The sequence below is a fragment of the Phycodurus eques genome, chromosome 9, assembly GCF_024500275.1.
Source record: "Phycodurus eques isolate BA_2022a chromosome 9, UOR_Pequ_1.1, whole genome shotgun sequence".
Classification (NCBI taxonomy): domain Eukaryota; kingdom Metazoa; phylum Chordata; class Actinopteri; order Syngnathiformes; family Syngnathidae; genus Phycodurus; species Phycodurus eques.
This window is the reverse complement of record NC_084533.1, coordinates 8,384,464-8,399,687: the sequence shown is the minus strand read 5'-3', so window position 1 is coordinate 8,399,687 and position 15,224 is coordinate 8,384,464. Positions and strand designations below refer to the sequence as shown.

Here is a 15,224-nt window from a genome sequence, read left to right as displayed (position 1 = left end):
CAGTTGTCACTGACTAACCAATGAACCATAAGAATTACTATTTTTTTTTTTTTTTTTTTTTTAATATCCAACAGAAATAAATTAGCATAAAGGATTCACACAGACGCATTCCTATAATGTTATAATAACACCCGTTACTTTTTTAAAACATGTTTGTCCCATTGCTTCCATGGTGAACTGGGTGTCACTTGTCACTGCCAAAAAATAAAATCTCTCTCTCTCATTGCTTCCATGATGATATTTCAACTTTGGCATATTTAGCTGTGGCGGCACAGTGTTTAACTTGTTAGCACATCTGCCTCACAGTTCTGAGGACCGCGGTTCAAATCCCGGCCCCGCCTGTGTGGAGTTTTGTATGTTCTTCTCATGCCTGCGTGGGTTTTCTCCGGGCACTCTGGTTTCCTCCCACATCCCAAAAACATGCATAGTGGGTTAAATTAAGACTCTAAATTGCCCGTAGGTATGAATGTGCGAGTGATTGTTTGTTTATATTTGCCCTGTGATTGGCTGGCGACCAGTGCAGGCTGTACCCCGCCTCTCGCCCACAGATAGCTGGGATGGGCTCCTGCATGCCTGCGACCCTCGGGAGGACAAGCGGTATGGAAAATGGATGGATGGGTATTTAGGTGCTTAGCTGGAGCCCTGGACTCCCCAATTTACTAAGCACAAAGATAAAACAAATGCAGCACAATACATCAGCTCTGCAATAACAATAATAATACAAAAAAATCCATGGTGATCATTTTTGGCAAAATCAGATGTTCCTAATATTCTGTCCATCACATTCAGATGATGTAGGATTGATAAAATACAGGACAATTCATTCCAATCCAGTAAAAGTCAACAGCACAATGAATTACATCACCTAAAACTACCAGGCTGACATACACTGTATTGATGAACTTGCATTAAATTCCATGGGAAGGTTAAACAATAACACATGACAAATTAAAATAATTTTGCTGTAGACATCCAAAGATGTCATTCTGTGATTAGTCCCCTTCAATAAGACGATACAAATTCACATTTATGGCACAATAACAATAAATAAAACGGATCCAATTCCATAACCATATTTTTTTTTTTTTGCGTGGGAAGAGCCCACCATCTTTTTGTAATGCAACACAAATAATTATAGACAGTCACAAACCTCTTAAATACAATATAGACTTTACAGGGCTTAAGGCTTCTGTTTCATTTAGAAGTATTCTGCAAGATGTCAGTTCAGCCACTTGTTAGTGGATTACATACATAGGTGAATTTCAATAAATCAGAATATGGTGGAGAAAAAAATATTTTAAGAGTTCCATTCAAAAAGTGAAACTCATACAGTATACAGATTTAGTACACACTGAAATATTTCAAGATATATAGAAATTGGCCTTTTGAAAAGTATTTTCCTGTGTTTAATGAATCTTTATAACATACAAGTTTTACTTTTTGAATTGAAGAAATACATTTTTCAACGATATTCTGATTTATGAAGATGCACATGTAATTTCTTGAAATTGTTTTGGTCACTTATTTTAAAAATTAAGAAAACCTTTTTCTCATCAGGTGCATAGTACCTGTACAGAAAAGCACTGGAAATTGTATTAAGTTGATTAGAAACCCCTACATGGACTAATAAGATTCAATACAAGGGTCGTGAGTGAGGCTGGTCCTAACCCTGGTTGCAACAAAGAAGCTTTTGTTTTTTGGAGTTGAATTCTAAATTGCAGCATTGTTACATACAGTGGGTACGGAAAGTATTCAGACCCCTTTAAAATTTCACTCTGTTATATTGAAGCCATTGGCTAAAATCGTTTTAAGTTAATTTTACCCCCTCATTAATGTACACACAGCACCCCATATTGACAGAAAAAAATGGAATTGTTGAAATTTTTGCAGATTTATTAAAAAAGCAAAACGCAAATATCACACAGCCATAAGTATTCATACCCTTTGCTCAGTGTTTAGTAGAAGCACTCTTTTGAGGCTTTTTGGGAATGATGTTTTTCACACCTGGAATTGGGGATCCTCTGCCATGCCTCCTTGCAGATCCTCTCCAGTTCTTTCAGGTTGGATGGTGAACGTTGGTGGACAGTCATTTTTGGGTCTTTCTAGAGATGCTCAATTGGGTTTAAGTCAGGGCTCTGGCTGGACCATTCAAGAACAGTCATAGAGTTGTTCTGAAGCCACTCCTTCGTTATTTTAGCTGTGTGCTTTGGGTCATTGAATTGTTGGAAGGTGACCCTTCGGCCCAGTCTAAGGTCCTGAGCGCTCTGGAGAAGGCTATGGCGCAATCAGAAAAGAAGTTCAGAAAATCCTTGTATTTGGCCGCATTAATTTTTCCTTCGATTGCAACCAGTCGTCCTGCCCCAGCAGCTGAAAAACACCCCCACAGCATGATTCCGCCACCACCAAGCTTCACTGTTGGGACTATATTGGACAGGTGATGAGCAGTGCCTGGTGTTCTCCACACATACCGTTTAGAATTAAGGCCAAAAACTTTCTCCCATTTCCATCTCTGGAGTTCAGCCACAGTGATCTTTGGGTTCTTCTTTACCTCTCTCACCAAGGCTCTTCTCCCCCGATTGCTCAGTTTGCCGGACGGCCAGCTCTAGGAAGGGTTCTGGTCATCCCAAACGTCTTCAATTTAAGGATTATGGAGGCCACTGTGCTCTTAAGAACCTTAAGTGCAGCAGAATTTTTTTTTGTAATCTTGGCCACATCTGTGCCTTGCCACAATTCTGTCTCTGAGCTCTTCTGGCAGTTCCTTTGACCTCATAATTCTCATTTGCTCTGACATGCACTGTGAGCTGTAAGGTCTTATGCCACAGGGATGTGGCTTTCCTAATCAAGTCCAATCAGTATTCTCAAACACAGCTGGACTCCAATGAAGGTGTAGAACTATCTCACAGATGAGCAGAAGAAATATACAGCACCCGAGTTGAATATATGAGTGTCACAGCAAAGGGTCTGAATACTTATGGCTGTGTTATATTTCAGTTTTTCTTTTTTAATAAATGTGCAACAATATTTCTGTCAATATGGGGTGCTGTGTGTACTTTAATGAGGGGAAAAAAATAACTTAAATGATTTTAGCAAATGGCTGCAATATAACAAAGACCGAACAATTTAAGGGGGTCTGAATACTTTCTGTACCCACTGTAGAGGTGTATTTAGTCAATTGAGGGCCCAAGGTAAGCAACTAAAGCAACTAAAAAGTGTGAATTTAAGAGAATTTCATGAGCCTGATAAAGTCCTTAAAACCCTGTCAAAAGTGAATCATCGCAATGCTTTTGCTGTAATTAATAAGAATATGAATCAACATTTCATACAGTTTACCATTTCTGCTGCTTTCATACTCATCTTCGTGATGAAAAGCGTCCATTGTGCCACTCTCCATGCATCCCCCTTGGCTGACACCAATAGTAGCACTACTGCAACTGGCAAGAGCGTCTGGCTCTTACTGTTAGCTCGTGCACAAATTCAGTGTTGCAATGAAAATGGTTGAAACCTATGGTAGTTATGATTAAAAACTGTTTTCCTCTTGCCTTCTCGGCTCCACTGGGATAAGTTCATTTTAATTTTCCTGACAACATACCAAAAAAGTTTCTTTGTTTTGCTACCCTCTTCTTTAATTCAGTCTGCATAATTTATGTGTAGTAAGATGCAACAGTCCATTGTATGAAAGGGGAGGACGGAGCATTAAAAACCATCATGATTAAGCAGTTTGATGTGTTTTAAGCGTGTGAAGAAAGGAAACTTTATTAATCAGTTAATTAATTTTTATGGGATGTTGGTAGGGGGTGACCTAATTGTAAGTTTGCCCCTGCTCTTTGCCACAAAATGGATATCGGGGTTAAATTGGACTTGCTTACTAATTTGGAGAATCTCTATGTTAGCCGAGTCATTGATTGTGTAGCAGTTAGCTGGTAGTGTGGATTCAATTCCCACTCAGTGATAGTGTGAAAAGTTGTCTGTCTCTATATGTGCCCTGTTATTGACTTGCAACCAGTCCAGGATTGTTACAACCACCTTTCGCGCCAGCTGCCTCATGACACTCAATGGGAAAAGCGGTATTAAAAAAAGTACGAACTGATATTTATTAGCTAAGCGGGGGTGGTGGTGGTTGTGCCCGTTTCGGGTTCTCCACATCAGTCTTACTGCGTTTGGGTCGCGATGTTTGGTCGTGAGCCTTGCGAATGTGTCGGTAGAGATCTCCGGACTGCGTGTAACTGCGGTAGCAGTAGCGGCACTCGTAGGGGCGCTCTCTCGTGTGCACGATGGCGTGGCGTCTTAGCGTGTACGTGCATGAGAAGGTTTTGCCACAGACGCAGCACGTTGGGACATCCTCCACAATGCCTCCCATAGTGTCCTGGAAGTCTGTTAAAAAGGGTGTGTGGTCCGAGTGTTGCTGTGTCCTGGACGGTGGAGGAAGGAACGAGGCGGACACCGAAGAAGCGGATGAAGGGGAGAGAGGAAAGGTGTAGTCGGAAGTTATGTGGCGGGAGGAGAGTGTGTTCAGCTCCTCATCCTGGATGTCATCTTCAAAGTCCTCGTCCACTTCCATCACTGGCTCGCTCACTTTGCATTCCTCTTTTTCCTCCTCCTGTTCCTCATCAGAAATAACAATAGCCTCCACTTTGACTTTTGCATTGTCACCATCATTGTCCACAGTCGCTAATCCTATAAGAGGATGAGCCCTTCCACTTGTCTCCATCTCGGGGGCAACCACCTTTTGAGGAGTCTGAAGCGTGGAGTTCTGGCCGCCACGTTGGAGTGAGAAGGCACTCTGGATTTGAAATTGGGAATGTGAACGTGAAAGTGTCAACTCCTTTTGTGCATGCACAACCATGACTGTGTGTTGCTCTCCCCCTGCAGTACCTCTGCGCTCACAGTCTGAAAGTCCTGTTTGAGCTTCCTTCTCATGGGCCAGTGAGTTATAGAATTCTGATTGGGGACCAACCGCTGATGGACAGCTAGCATGGACATCTGAGACCAGGGAAGATGAGGAAGGCTGCTGGTTGATGCTGTGGCGAGGAGAAGACAAATTTGATTATTAGACTAGCATATCTTATTAAATATACGTCATTATAGGTAATTATGCCTCAGATTTTACAAAAGCTCCTATAGAAGTCTCACTCCATGAAAAAAATGTTTCGTCTTTAAACTCCTATTAGTGGCCTTCTCTTTTGGCTTCGCCTTAAACACTGAATCACTGTCCTAGATTTACAACCTAAATTATGTCTTCCATGAAATTGTATTAACATCTTCCCAAGTCGTATTCTCTTCATTTCATAGTGTTTATCTTGGCTGCGCTACTTCCAGCGTGTGTATGTGGATGTTATTTTTGTACAATCAGATTTCAGCCTTTATGTGCTGCCCTGTCAACCTAATCTGCCCAGAGACTTCAGAATCATTAGTACTAGCTGACGTAACTTAAAACTATATTGGCAAGGGTACTGTTTCTTTACCCAATCAGATTTCAAATTCGCCTCAGAGGGCGACCTAGCAGGCCCACAATAACATCAGCATTTTTCCGTCCTCTGATTGGATGGTCAGTGCGGGGAACTTTCGAACGTTCGACTACCATAACATGTCTTTAGCAATCTGCACATATTAATACAGTTAAGAATCAGCATCACTAGTGTGTATGATGTATTTTTTAAAATGCTTTGTCATTATTGGATAAATATTGATTCTGAACTGCTCCAGATGATGTACGTGGCACAGTTTCATGCTGTTATACTGTATAGTGGAATGCTTTTGTAAATAATTGATGGTTTCTATGATTGTGACGTGATATTGGCGGCATTAAGAGGTTGATTACGTCAGGTAAGTTCCCGGATTCCCCACTGGAGGCCCACGTACCAAATGTACACAGCGCCACTGTAAATACCACTATAAACGTCAGCTTTACAGGTGCCATGTCTGACGTGCAGGTGGCAGTCATCCAGCAATCCATTTTCTATAGCCTCGTTAGGGTCACAGGCGAATTGGAGCCAACCCCAGCTGACTTTGGGCGAGAGGCAGCGTCCACCTGGACTGGTTGCCAGCCACTCACAGGGCACATTCAGACCAACAAAGATTCACACTCTCAATCACGCCTATGGGCAATTCGGAGTCTTCAATTATCCTACCATGCCTATTTTTGGAATGTGGGAGTACCCAAAGAACACATCATCCCCACACATTGAACCCAGAACCTCAGAAGTGTGAAGCAACTTTGCTAACCGGTGTCAGTTATAGTAAAGGTAATTACAGCCTCCGAGTGGCACCATCTGTTTTTTTCCATGAGGCATCCAATGGTGCGTGGCATTTTTTTCACCTGTTTCCCCCCGCCCCCCAAAGTTGGTGATGCACCTTTTCAGACACAGCCTCTATCAAGATGAAAATGTCAACCAATACCTGTACCTGTATGTCTCAGTTGTGCTGCATGGAGTGCAGAGAGCTGAGCCTTCACCATGACTGCTCGCACTCAACCTGTAGGAACCTCCTGACTCCTGTGTAGACTGTCCCACAGCGGGTCCTTGCACCAAGTCTGCACGGGGTAACAGAGGAGGGGCATCCATGCCAGGCTGCGTGGTATCAGCAAGATCAGGACTCAGGGGAGTCTTAAGTTGTGCCTCCGATGAACACGCATCAACCCTGTACTCAGACTTGACAGACTCCCATGTACTCTGTCCAGTCGTTAGGGACACTGATGAGAGGGTTGTTGTCATGGCAATGGAATTCAAGTGATCTGCTGCCATAGTTACTACAGGCTCAGGTCCACCATCCCCTTCATCCTGCCTCCCTGTTTCTATTACCCTCTTTGTCCCAGTGCTCTCCTCAGAGCGAGTGCTATCCGCCTCAGCCAGAGGCCCTCGTCTCTGCAGACTCCTTTTGCACACCCTCACCACCTCGTTCATGTGCAGGAAGCTAGCCGCTGCTAATATATCCTCCACCGGCGGAGACTTCTCCAGCTGAAGCACCCCTTCATAAACAAAGTCCAGGAGCAGGCTGAAGGCGGCTGCCGTGACAATGTCGCTGTCAAGTGTGACAGAGCGGCTGGAAGAGTTTGTACCGGTGCTGCCGACAGAATCCGAGTAAAACATGTGGAAGAAAGGTGAGCAGGAGGCCAGAACAGCTCGATGAGCCAGGAAACTGGATGACCCCACCAAGACGGTGCAGTCGCACAGGAAGCCACGCTGCCGCTGGGAGCGCAGAGCTGAGAGCAGCTGCTGGGAATGCTGAGGAAACTCCATGATCTGAAAAACAAGGAGGATGAATATGAGGATGGGAATATACGGCTATAAATGATCAATTCACCAGACACTTTATGAGGCACACACCTGAAGTAAAGCCCAAAATCACCTTCTGCAGGCCTCTAACACTGCTCAGTTTTGAATCTCTCTGTCAGAGAGAACTTCACTGCATACATTTCATACAGCATTGTACAGGCAGTTTGTAATATTCTGTCTCTCACATGCCGGTAAGGTAACCATAATATTAGATACACTTCTAAGTATGATAAAGTACACTTCTACACTAACATAAACTGTACCATCTGTAAGGACTTGAGCTTGGGAACTGGAGTCTCTTCCAGCTGACTTTGGGCAAGAGGTGGGTAAACTGGGGACTGGTCATCAGCCAATCTCAGGGCACAATAGATACATACTGTATAAAGTCTACACATCACGTTTCAAATACCAGGTTTCTGTGATACATGAAATGAGACCAAGATCACTTCAAAACATTTTCCACCTTTAATGTGACCTATAACTCAATGGGAAAAGAATCTTTCCGAGAGGGGCTGTAGTAAAGGCCTGGAAAATTATTTCAAATGAAGAATGCAACAGTTTGGTGACGTCAATGGGTCGCAGGCTTGATGCAGGTATTACAAGTAAGGGTTATGCCACCAAATATTAAATGTCATTCACTTTAAGTTAATTTAATAATGTCTCTACCAATACTTTTGCTCACCTGAAAGGTGGGTGGGTTCAAACAAAATGTGCTCCGTCCTGAGGTGTTTAACACATCTAGATGTAAATACCATGAAATGAAAGCTGGAATTCTGAACTTTTGTCTCATATTCCTCTTTTAATCTGAACCCCAAATGTCTTCAGTATACAACAAAAACAAAGGAAGTGACCTTGCCGTTTCAATACTTTTGGAGGAGACTGTCTGATGTTGTACTGGTGATGAGAAGTGTATTGTTTGAGCCAAACACACCTTTTGAAATTACAGCCAAAAAGTTCAGTGTTGGTTTCAGACTACAATAACACATTTTAACCACATGCATGCGTTTATGGAAAATGTAGCTGGGCTTAAATGTTTTTCTTCCTTAAATAAGGCTCTCCATCTTGCCAGACTACCCATAGCCCAGACATGAGAAGAAGATGGGAGATTCTTATCACACGTACTAAACAGCCAGTCCTTGCCTGAAATTCCTGGAGCTTGTTTAACATTGCTGTTTGCCTCTTTGAAGCCCCCCTGACTAGTTTTTCTTCTCGTCTTTTCCTCAGTTTTGGAAGGACGTCCAGTTCTTGGTAATGTCACTGTAATTCCATATTTTCTCCACTTCATGATGACTGTCTTTACAGTGTTCGATGGTATATTTAATACCATGGAATTTCTTTTGTACCCATCTCCTCATTTATACATCTGAATAATGAGATCCCTCTGATGCTGTGGAAGCTCTCATGCGGACCATGGTTATTATGATGGCTGTAAGATGTGACAGGAAAAGCATTCTAGAAGATTAACTTTATTTGGGGTTAATCAGGCGACACGGTGCTCGATTGGTTAGCACATCTGCCTCACAGTTCTGAGGACCGGGACTCAAATCCCGGCCTCGCTTGTGTGGAGTTTGCATGTTCTCCCCGTGCCTGTGTGGGTTTCCTCCCACATCCCAAAAACATCCGTGCTAGGTTGATTGAAGACTCTAAATTGCTCTTAGGTGTGAATATGCGTGTGAATGATTGTTTGTTTATATGTGCCCTGCGATTGGCTGGCGATCAGTTCAGTTTTTTAATTTTTATTTTAACGGTGGTAGGCATGTGCCTACTTAACACGTTTTACTGTGATTGGTAAGTTTGAACAGCCGTATCCCAGTTACTGTATTAGAGGGTGTGCACACTTGTACAACCCAATTATTTGAGGCATTTAATTTGACTAAATATTAGATTTTTTCCCTAAATTGAGTTGTTACAGGCTATAGGTCACATTAATGGTGGAAAAAAGTTCTCAAATGACAGATGTTTATTTCATTTCTTTTTATATCACACAAACTTGGCATTTGGACAACTGTCAGTTGACTCTTCTGTTCTAGACCATGTTTCCATGATAACATGTCCTCATCAACGATGTCTTGATATGTGAACTCAGAGCAATAGTGAGCAAAACAACCTAAGGAACGTAACCAGATGATTGCAAGCAACTCTCAGAGCAACACGTGTAGCATAAAAAAAAACAAAAAAACAACAACCTTATTTTGGCTAACATTTCAGTTAGCCGTCCATGTCCCTCCAACACTGGCTTCCATAGTGTCCAAACTCTACTTGGATAACAGGTCAGTTTTTATATCCTGTTCTAAATATTAATACGAATACGAAGATTATGGTCTTACCGGCAGCAACTGTTTTTCTTCCACGACAAAGAGCAGTAGCCTTCGCAGACACCTCCGGTCCGTTCCACTTCCACCGGAAGTGCTAGGTTGTTGACAGTGTCACGTGACGAGAGCTCCTGTAGCCACGTGATCACTCTCCAAAGAAACGAGCCTCCTAATGGAGTCTGACAGAGGAGGAGGAAGAAGAAAGACAGGGAGACGTGGTGGCGACAGACTTCATTTGGAAGAGGTAATACTTTCAAAGTACTCACACTGTAGAATTACAGATGCTTGTGTAAAAAAGAGGGGTAAAAGGAGAAGTACTGAAGTCTTCCTCGTGATAACATCACATTTGTGTCAAAATATATATATATTATTTAATTGGGAGTACTGCAAAACATTAACTATGATAAATCATGATTAATCAAAATTTTAAAAATGTGATTTAATGCAAGTCCTGAGCCTTCACGCCAAGACTGTTCGTAAACCGAAATTAATAGTTAATCCGTGGTAGTTCTTGTTTAAGGTTCCACTGTACCTGAAAAGCTATTTAAATTGCTTACCACCACTGTTTGGACTTGTGCCCACTGCCAAAATATTTACAGGCTCAGTTCTAATCAGGGGTACCTGTTCTGTGGCCTTCTGGGCCAAAGAAAACGATATGACATATTTTAATTCAAAACTTATCTCCCCTACCAGGACAGAGATGTCAGGTTGTCTAAATCTATGTCGTATGCTCTTCGCCATGGAGCCAACCACATGGGTCTACACTTAAGTGTGGGTGAGTTAAAAAAAAAAAAAAAAAAAAGCTCTCTCTGCACTGAATGGCCAAAAATCGGTAAACCTTGACAACCCAATAAGCAGGGGTGCATATACTGTAAGTGGTGTGTATGTGCACTGAAAATATTAGAAGCACACCAGATTTTATTCTATCAGTTCTCATTTACGTACAACCAAACACTTTTTGTTTTGGGAGGATTGGGGGGAGCGCAGAGATAGACTGGGCATGAGTAGTGTTATCGTTCACAAACAACTCGTTCAAATGAACAAATCTTTTGGTGAACGTACACAATGGTATCACTACATGAACTGATTCGTTCCTTTTCAGTTTAGTTGAGCTGAATTGCGAGCCTGTGGCGCTCAAAAAGTTCCCCGCAAACAACGGCGACGGTGGTTCAGTGCGCACAGGGGCGGCCATCGAAGCGTGGGCGTGTCGGTGTTGCTGCACAGCAGCTACAACGGTCTGCCAAAATATGTTGTTATGTGAAACCAGACCGTGGTGCAAAAAAGATTGTGGACCGCAGCCTCAGAGAACTGCGCCAAATTGGCTGCTCGCGAGGTCCCATACTGCAATCAGAGACGGGGCTAGCTTGAACGGCACCCTGTGCTAAACCCCTTGATGGTGACACACCCCTGATCCTAACCCCCGTCATCTTCTTGGCAGTGTGGGCTGGTACTACCATGGTCCTCCCCCTTTTGTCAAAAATTATAAATAAATACCGTGAAAACTTCCTCACGGGATATAAAATAAGTATCTATAAGCACATAAGTATATACAGAATACAAGGTATGAAATAATATACAGTGCTGTGAAAAAGTATTGGCCCTGTTCTCAAATTCTTAGATTTTTGCATAGTTTCCCCACTTTGTTGAAGATCATCAAACAAATGTAAATTTCAGTCAACTATAACTCAAGTGAACTTAAGATGGTGTTTTTAAATGGTGATTTTATTTATTACGTGAAAAAACTATTCAAAGTTACCTGGCCCTGTGTGAAAAAGGTTTATTTATTTATTGATTTATTTATTTGCAAAAGTAAAATGAGCCTTTGTTATTTTAGATCAGCAGTGGTTTTCGCCATGGAACTCTGCCATGGATGCCATTTTTTCCCAGTGTCTTCCTTATTGTGTCATGGACACTGACCTTAACTGAGGCAAGGGAGACCTGCAGTTCTTTAGAAGTTGTCTTCCGTTCCTTTGTGGCCTCCTGATTGAGTTATTGCTCTTCTCTTGGGGTAATCTTTGTTGGCTGGCCGCTCCTGGGAAGGTTCTCCTGTGTTCCATTTTTTTCTCCATGTCAGGATAATGGCTCTCCCTATGGTTCGCTGGAATCCTAAAGCTTTAAATGGCTTTTGTAACCCTTTCCAGACTGGTATGTGTCAAATAATTTATTTCTCGACTGTTCGGGAAATTTCTTTGTATCGTGTCATTTTGTTGCAGCTTTTTTAGATATTTTGTCCAACTTGATTTTGTCTGGACAGATTCTGTTTTAAGTGATTTCTTGATTGAACAGGTCTGGATGTAATGATGCTTGGGTTTGATCAGTGGAAATAAACCCAAAATTGTGATTAGTCGCAATTAATTCATGATTTAACAGGGAGGGTAATTACTTTTTCACACAGGGTCAAGAAACTTTGAATAATGTGGGTTTTCTGTGGGTACTCTGGCTTCCTCGCAAATCCCCAAAACATGCATATTAGCTTAACTGAAGATTCAAAATTATCCATATGCGTGTGAATGTGACCGTTGAGTTTGTCTAAATATGCCCTGCAATTGGTTTGCAACCAGTCCAGGGTTGACTTCGCCTCTTCGCCAGTGTTAGCTGGTTAAAGCGCCAGCTCAGCCGGCTGTGACCCTAATGAGGATAAGTCGTATTGTAAATGGATGGATGAATTTTGAGTGAGTTTATTTATTGTAGTACAGTAATTATAATTATCATGGGTGAATTCAACTACACAGACAACTACAACAGAGAACCAGATCACACACATACAGGCATGCAAGAAGAGATGTCAGAGTGAAAGAGGAATCCAAACAGTGCTGCACCTCTTTAGTTAGCATTGAAGTGAGCATCGGTGTCATGGTCAAGGGCACCTCGACGGTAATCTGGAAGCAGACTTGCATCTCTCCAACAACGAATTGCCATTTTCATGACTTTCTCCACTGTGGAATCAAACCATTGACCCTCTGGTTCCCAAGCTTAAGTCTTCACAGAGGCTCAGATTCGATTGATGTATCACAGTGAGAGGACCGAGGAGAGGAGAAAGGAATGCATTGAGATGGAACGTAGGGTAAAGGCAGAGGTGGCAAAGGCCAAACAAGAGGCATATGATGACATGCCAGGTTAGACACTAAAGAAAGAGAAAAGGATCCATGCAGGCTGGACAGACAGAGGGCTAGAGATGGGAAGGATGTGCAGCAGGTTACGGTGATTAAGGAAAGAGATGGAAATGTGTTGACTGGTGCCAGTAGTGTGCTGGACAGGTGGAAATAATACTTTGAGGAGTTGATGAATGAGGAAAATGAGAGAGAGGGGAGAGTAGAAGAGGTAAGTGTGGTGGACCAGGAAGTAGCAATAATTAGTAAGGGGCAAGTTAGAAAGGCATTAAAGAGGATGAAAAATGGAAAGGCAGTTGGTCCTGATGACATTCCTGTGGAGGTATGGAAGCATCTCGGAGAAGTAACTGTGGAGTTTTTGACCAGCTTGTTGACCAGATTTCTAGTGGGTGAGAAGATGCCTAAGGAATGGAGGAAAAGTGTGCTGATACCCATTTTTAAGAACAAGGGTGATTTGCAGAGCTGTGGGAACTATAGAGGAATAAAGTTGATGAGCCACACAGTGAAGTTATGGGAAAGAGCAGTGGGAGCTAGACTCAGGACAGAAGTGAGTATTTGTGAACAACATTATGGTTTCATGCCTAGAAAGAGTACCACAGATGCATTATTTGCCTTGAGGATATTGATGGAAAAGTACAGAGAAGGTCAGAAGGAGCTACATTGTGTCTTTGTAGATCGAGAGAAAGCCTATGACAAAGTACCCAGAGAGGAACTGTGGTACTGCATGCAGAGGTCTGAAGTGGCAGAGAAGTATTAGAATAATACAGGACATGTACGAGGGCAGCAGAACAGTGGTGAGGTGTGCTGTAGGTGTGACAGAGGAATTTAAGGTGGAGGTGGGACTGCATCAACGTTTATAAGACAGTGGTGAGGCCAACCATGATGTACGGATTAGAGACAGTGGCACTGAAGAGACAACAGGAAGCAGAGGTGGAGGTGGTGGGAATTAAGATGTTGAGGTTCTCTCTCAGAGTGACCTGGTTGGATAAAATTAGAACTGAGCACATCAGAGGGACAGCCAAGGTTAGATGTTTTGGAGACAAAGTTAGAGAGAGCCGACTTCGATGGTTTGGACTCATCCAGAGGAGAGAGAGTGAGTATATTGGTATAAGGGTAATGAGGCTTGAGCTGCCAGGCAAGAGAGATAGAGGAAGACCAAAGAAAAGGTTGATGGATGTAGTGAGGGAAGACATGAGGGCAGTTGGTGCTAGGGAGGAGGATGTAGGAGATAGGCTTACATAGAAAAGGATGACATGCTGCGGCGACCCCTAACGTGACAAGCCGAAAGGAAAAGAATAAGAAGATTCGATTGATGTATTAATTTAACAAACCAACACGTTTATTGTTATGGTGGTAGTTTGCTGTGGTGTAGAAGTGCACTGCATCATTCTGAGAGGTGTTGATAATACTGTGCAGCTAAATACTGGGGAGGAGTTGTAATGAAGAATTTAGTAATTCATCTATGTAGACTTCAGATTGTGTGGAATTGATTGTTGCAAGAAACAGTGCAGGCAAAAAGGAGTAGTACACATAATGTTGCAAAATACCCAATGAATTTCTCCTCAAGGGATTGTGTATCATTATTAAAAAAAAAATCTGTAGAGACTAACTGGTGATTGGTAGACCTGCTGTCATGAGTCCCAAGTCATAGTAACTCTTCATAGATGGTTACCTGTTTGTGGAGGACCTCCTGGCTCACCCGCAGTTTCGCTCGTACAAACTGGAGGATGTTGAGAGAGTGGTGGCCACAAATGACAAGCAGCGTTTTAAGAGCCGTCCTCACCCAGAAGACTGCCGCTTGCAGATTCGAGCCAATCAGGGACATACATTGCAGGTACACGCTGTGGTCTAGCTCACTCCTACATGGCTGGGATGGGTTAACTTCCTGTATATATTTAATTCGGGAGTCTACATTGGACTTCTCTTAATGAGTGTAGTGTTAATACTGTAGTGATGTGTGTGGCCAGGTAACGGATTTGGAGCTCAAGCCGGTTCTGGCTGGGTCTCCTGACTGTCCTGCTGAGGCTGTTCACGGATCCTACATGTACAACTGGAGCTCCATTCAGCAGCACGGCCTGAGTCGCATGAGGAGGACACACATCCATCTGGCCCCAGGCTTGCCACAGGAAAATGGTGTAATAAGTGGTAAGCTAATATTTACTGTGGACCTTCATCAAAAGACACACTAGCTTTTAGATTAAAGTGCCTTTTTGTGCATTTCCGCCAGGTATGAGGAGAGACTGTGATCTAGCTATATTTATTGATGTACGCAAAGCTCTTGCTGGTAAGATTAAACACAGTTGACTGACATCCAGTCCAGGTCAGGTAACTAAAAAGACTAACTTGGCTGAATGTGACTGCGCAGATGGTATTGAGTTCTTCTGGTCAGACAACCGTGTTTTGCTGACAACAGGGAACTTCGAGGGAAAACTGCTCCCGGCGTACTTCAGCCGAGCCATTCGACTCAAGCCGACAAGTAAGACATTTATCACATGGATCAATTGAGTGGATTTTTTTTCCCATCCTAAAGG

General features: G+C 42.8%; 2 protein-coding genes across 7 annotated transcripts in view; one reads left to right on the top strand and one right to left on the bottom strand.

The window, feature by feature from the left end:
• Position 1: 1 nt before the first annotated feature.
• On the bottom strand, positions 2 to 9,728 carry zbtb3 (zinc finger and BTB domain containing 3). Its single transcript, XM_061685328.1, has 3 exons — positions 9,599 to 9,728; positions 6,403 to 7,238; positions 2 to 5,018 (listed from the first exon to the last, which is right to left on the bottom strand). The coding sequence occupies exons 2-3, from the start codon at positions 7,233 to 7,235 to the stop codon at positions 4,094 to 4,096; spliced, it is 1,758 nt and encodes a 585-aa protein (XP_061541312.1). The 5' UTR covers positions 7,236 to 7,238; positions 9,599 to 9,728; the 3' UTR covers positions 2 to 4,093.
• trpt1 (tRNA phosphotransferase 1) overlaps positions 9,707 to 15,224 on the top strand; it is a 10,540-nt gene continuing 5,022 nt past the window's right edge. For 3 of the 6 annotated variants that reach the window (XM_061685334.1, XM_061685336.1, XM_061685335.1), the window contains exons 1-6: positions 9,707 to 9,827; positions 10,277 to 10,358; positions 14,358 to 14,527; positions 14,661 to 14,838; positions 14,921 to 14,977; positions 15,059 to 15,169. In XM_061685334.1, coding sequence (XP_061541318.1) covers positions 9,756 to 9,827; positions 10,277 to 10,358; positions 14,358 to 14,527; positions 14,661 to 14,838; positions 14,921 to 14,977; positions 15,059 to 15,169 — 670 coding nt within the window. In that variant the 5' untranslated portion in view covers positions 9,707 to 9,755. The remainder of the gene's footprint in view (positions 9,828 to 10,276; positions 10,359 to 14,357; positions 14,528 to 14,660; positions 14,839 to 14,920; positions 14,978 to 15,058; positions 15,170 to 15,224) is intronic. The other 3 variants (XM_061685339.1, XM_061685338.1, XM_061685340.1) reach the window with 2 other exon arrangements.

Bases quoted from the DNA above. Each gene is read 5' to 3' on its own strand.
- zbtb3 (XM_061685328.1), bottom strand. From the start codon at position 7,235: ATGGAGTTTCCTCAGCATTCCCAGCAGCTGCTCTCAGCTCTGCGCTCC. The intron at 5,019-6,402 runs GTACAGGTATTG...TCCTCGCCACAG, and splicing joins AGCACAACTGAGACATACAG to CATCAACCAGCAGCCTTCCT.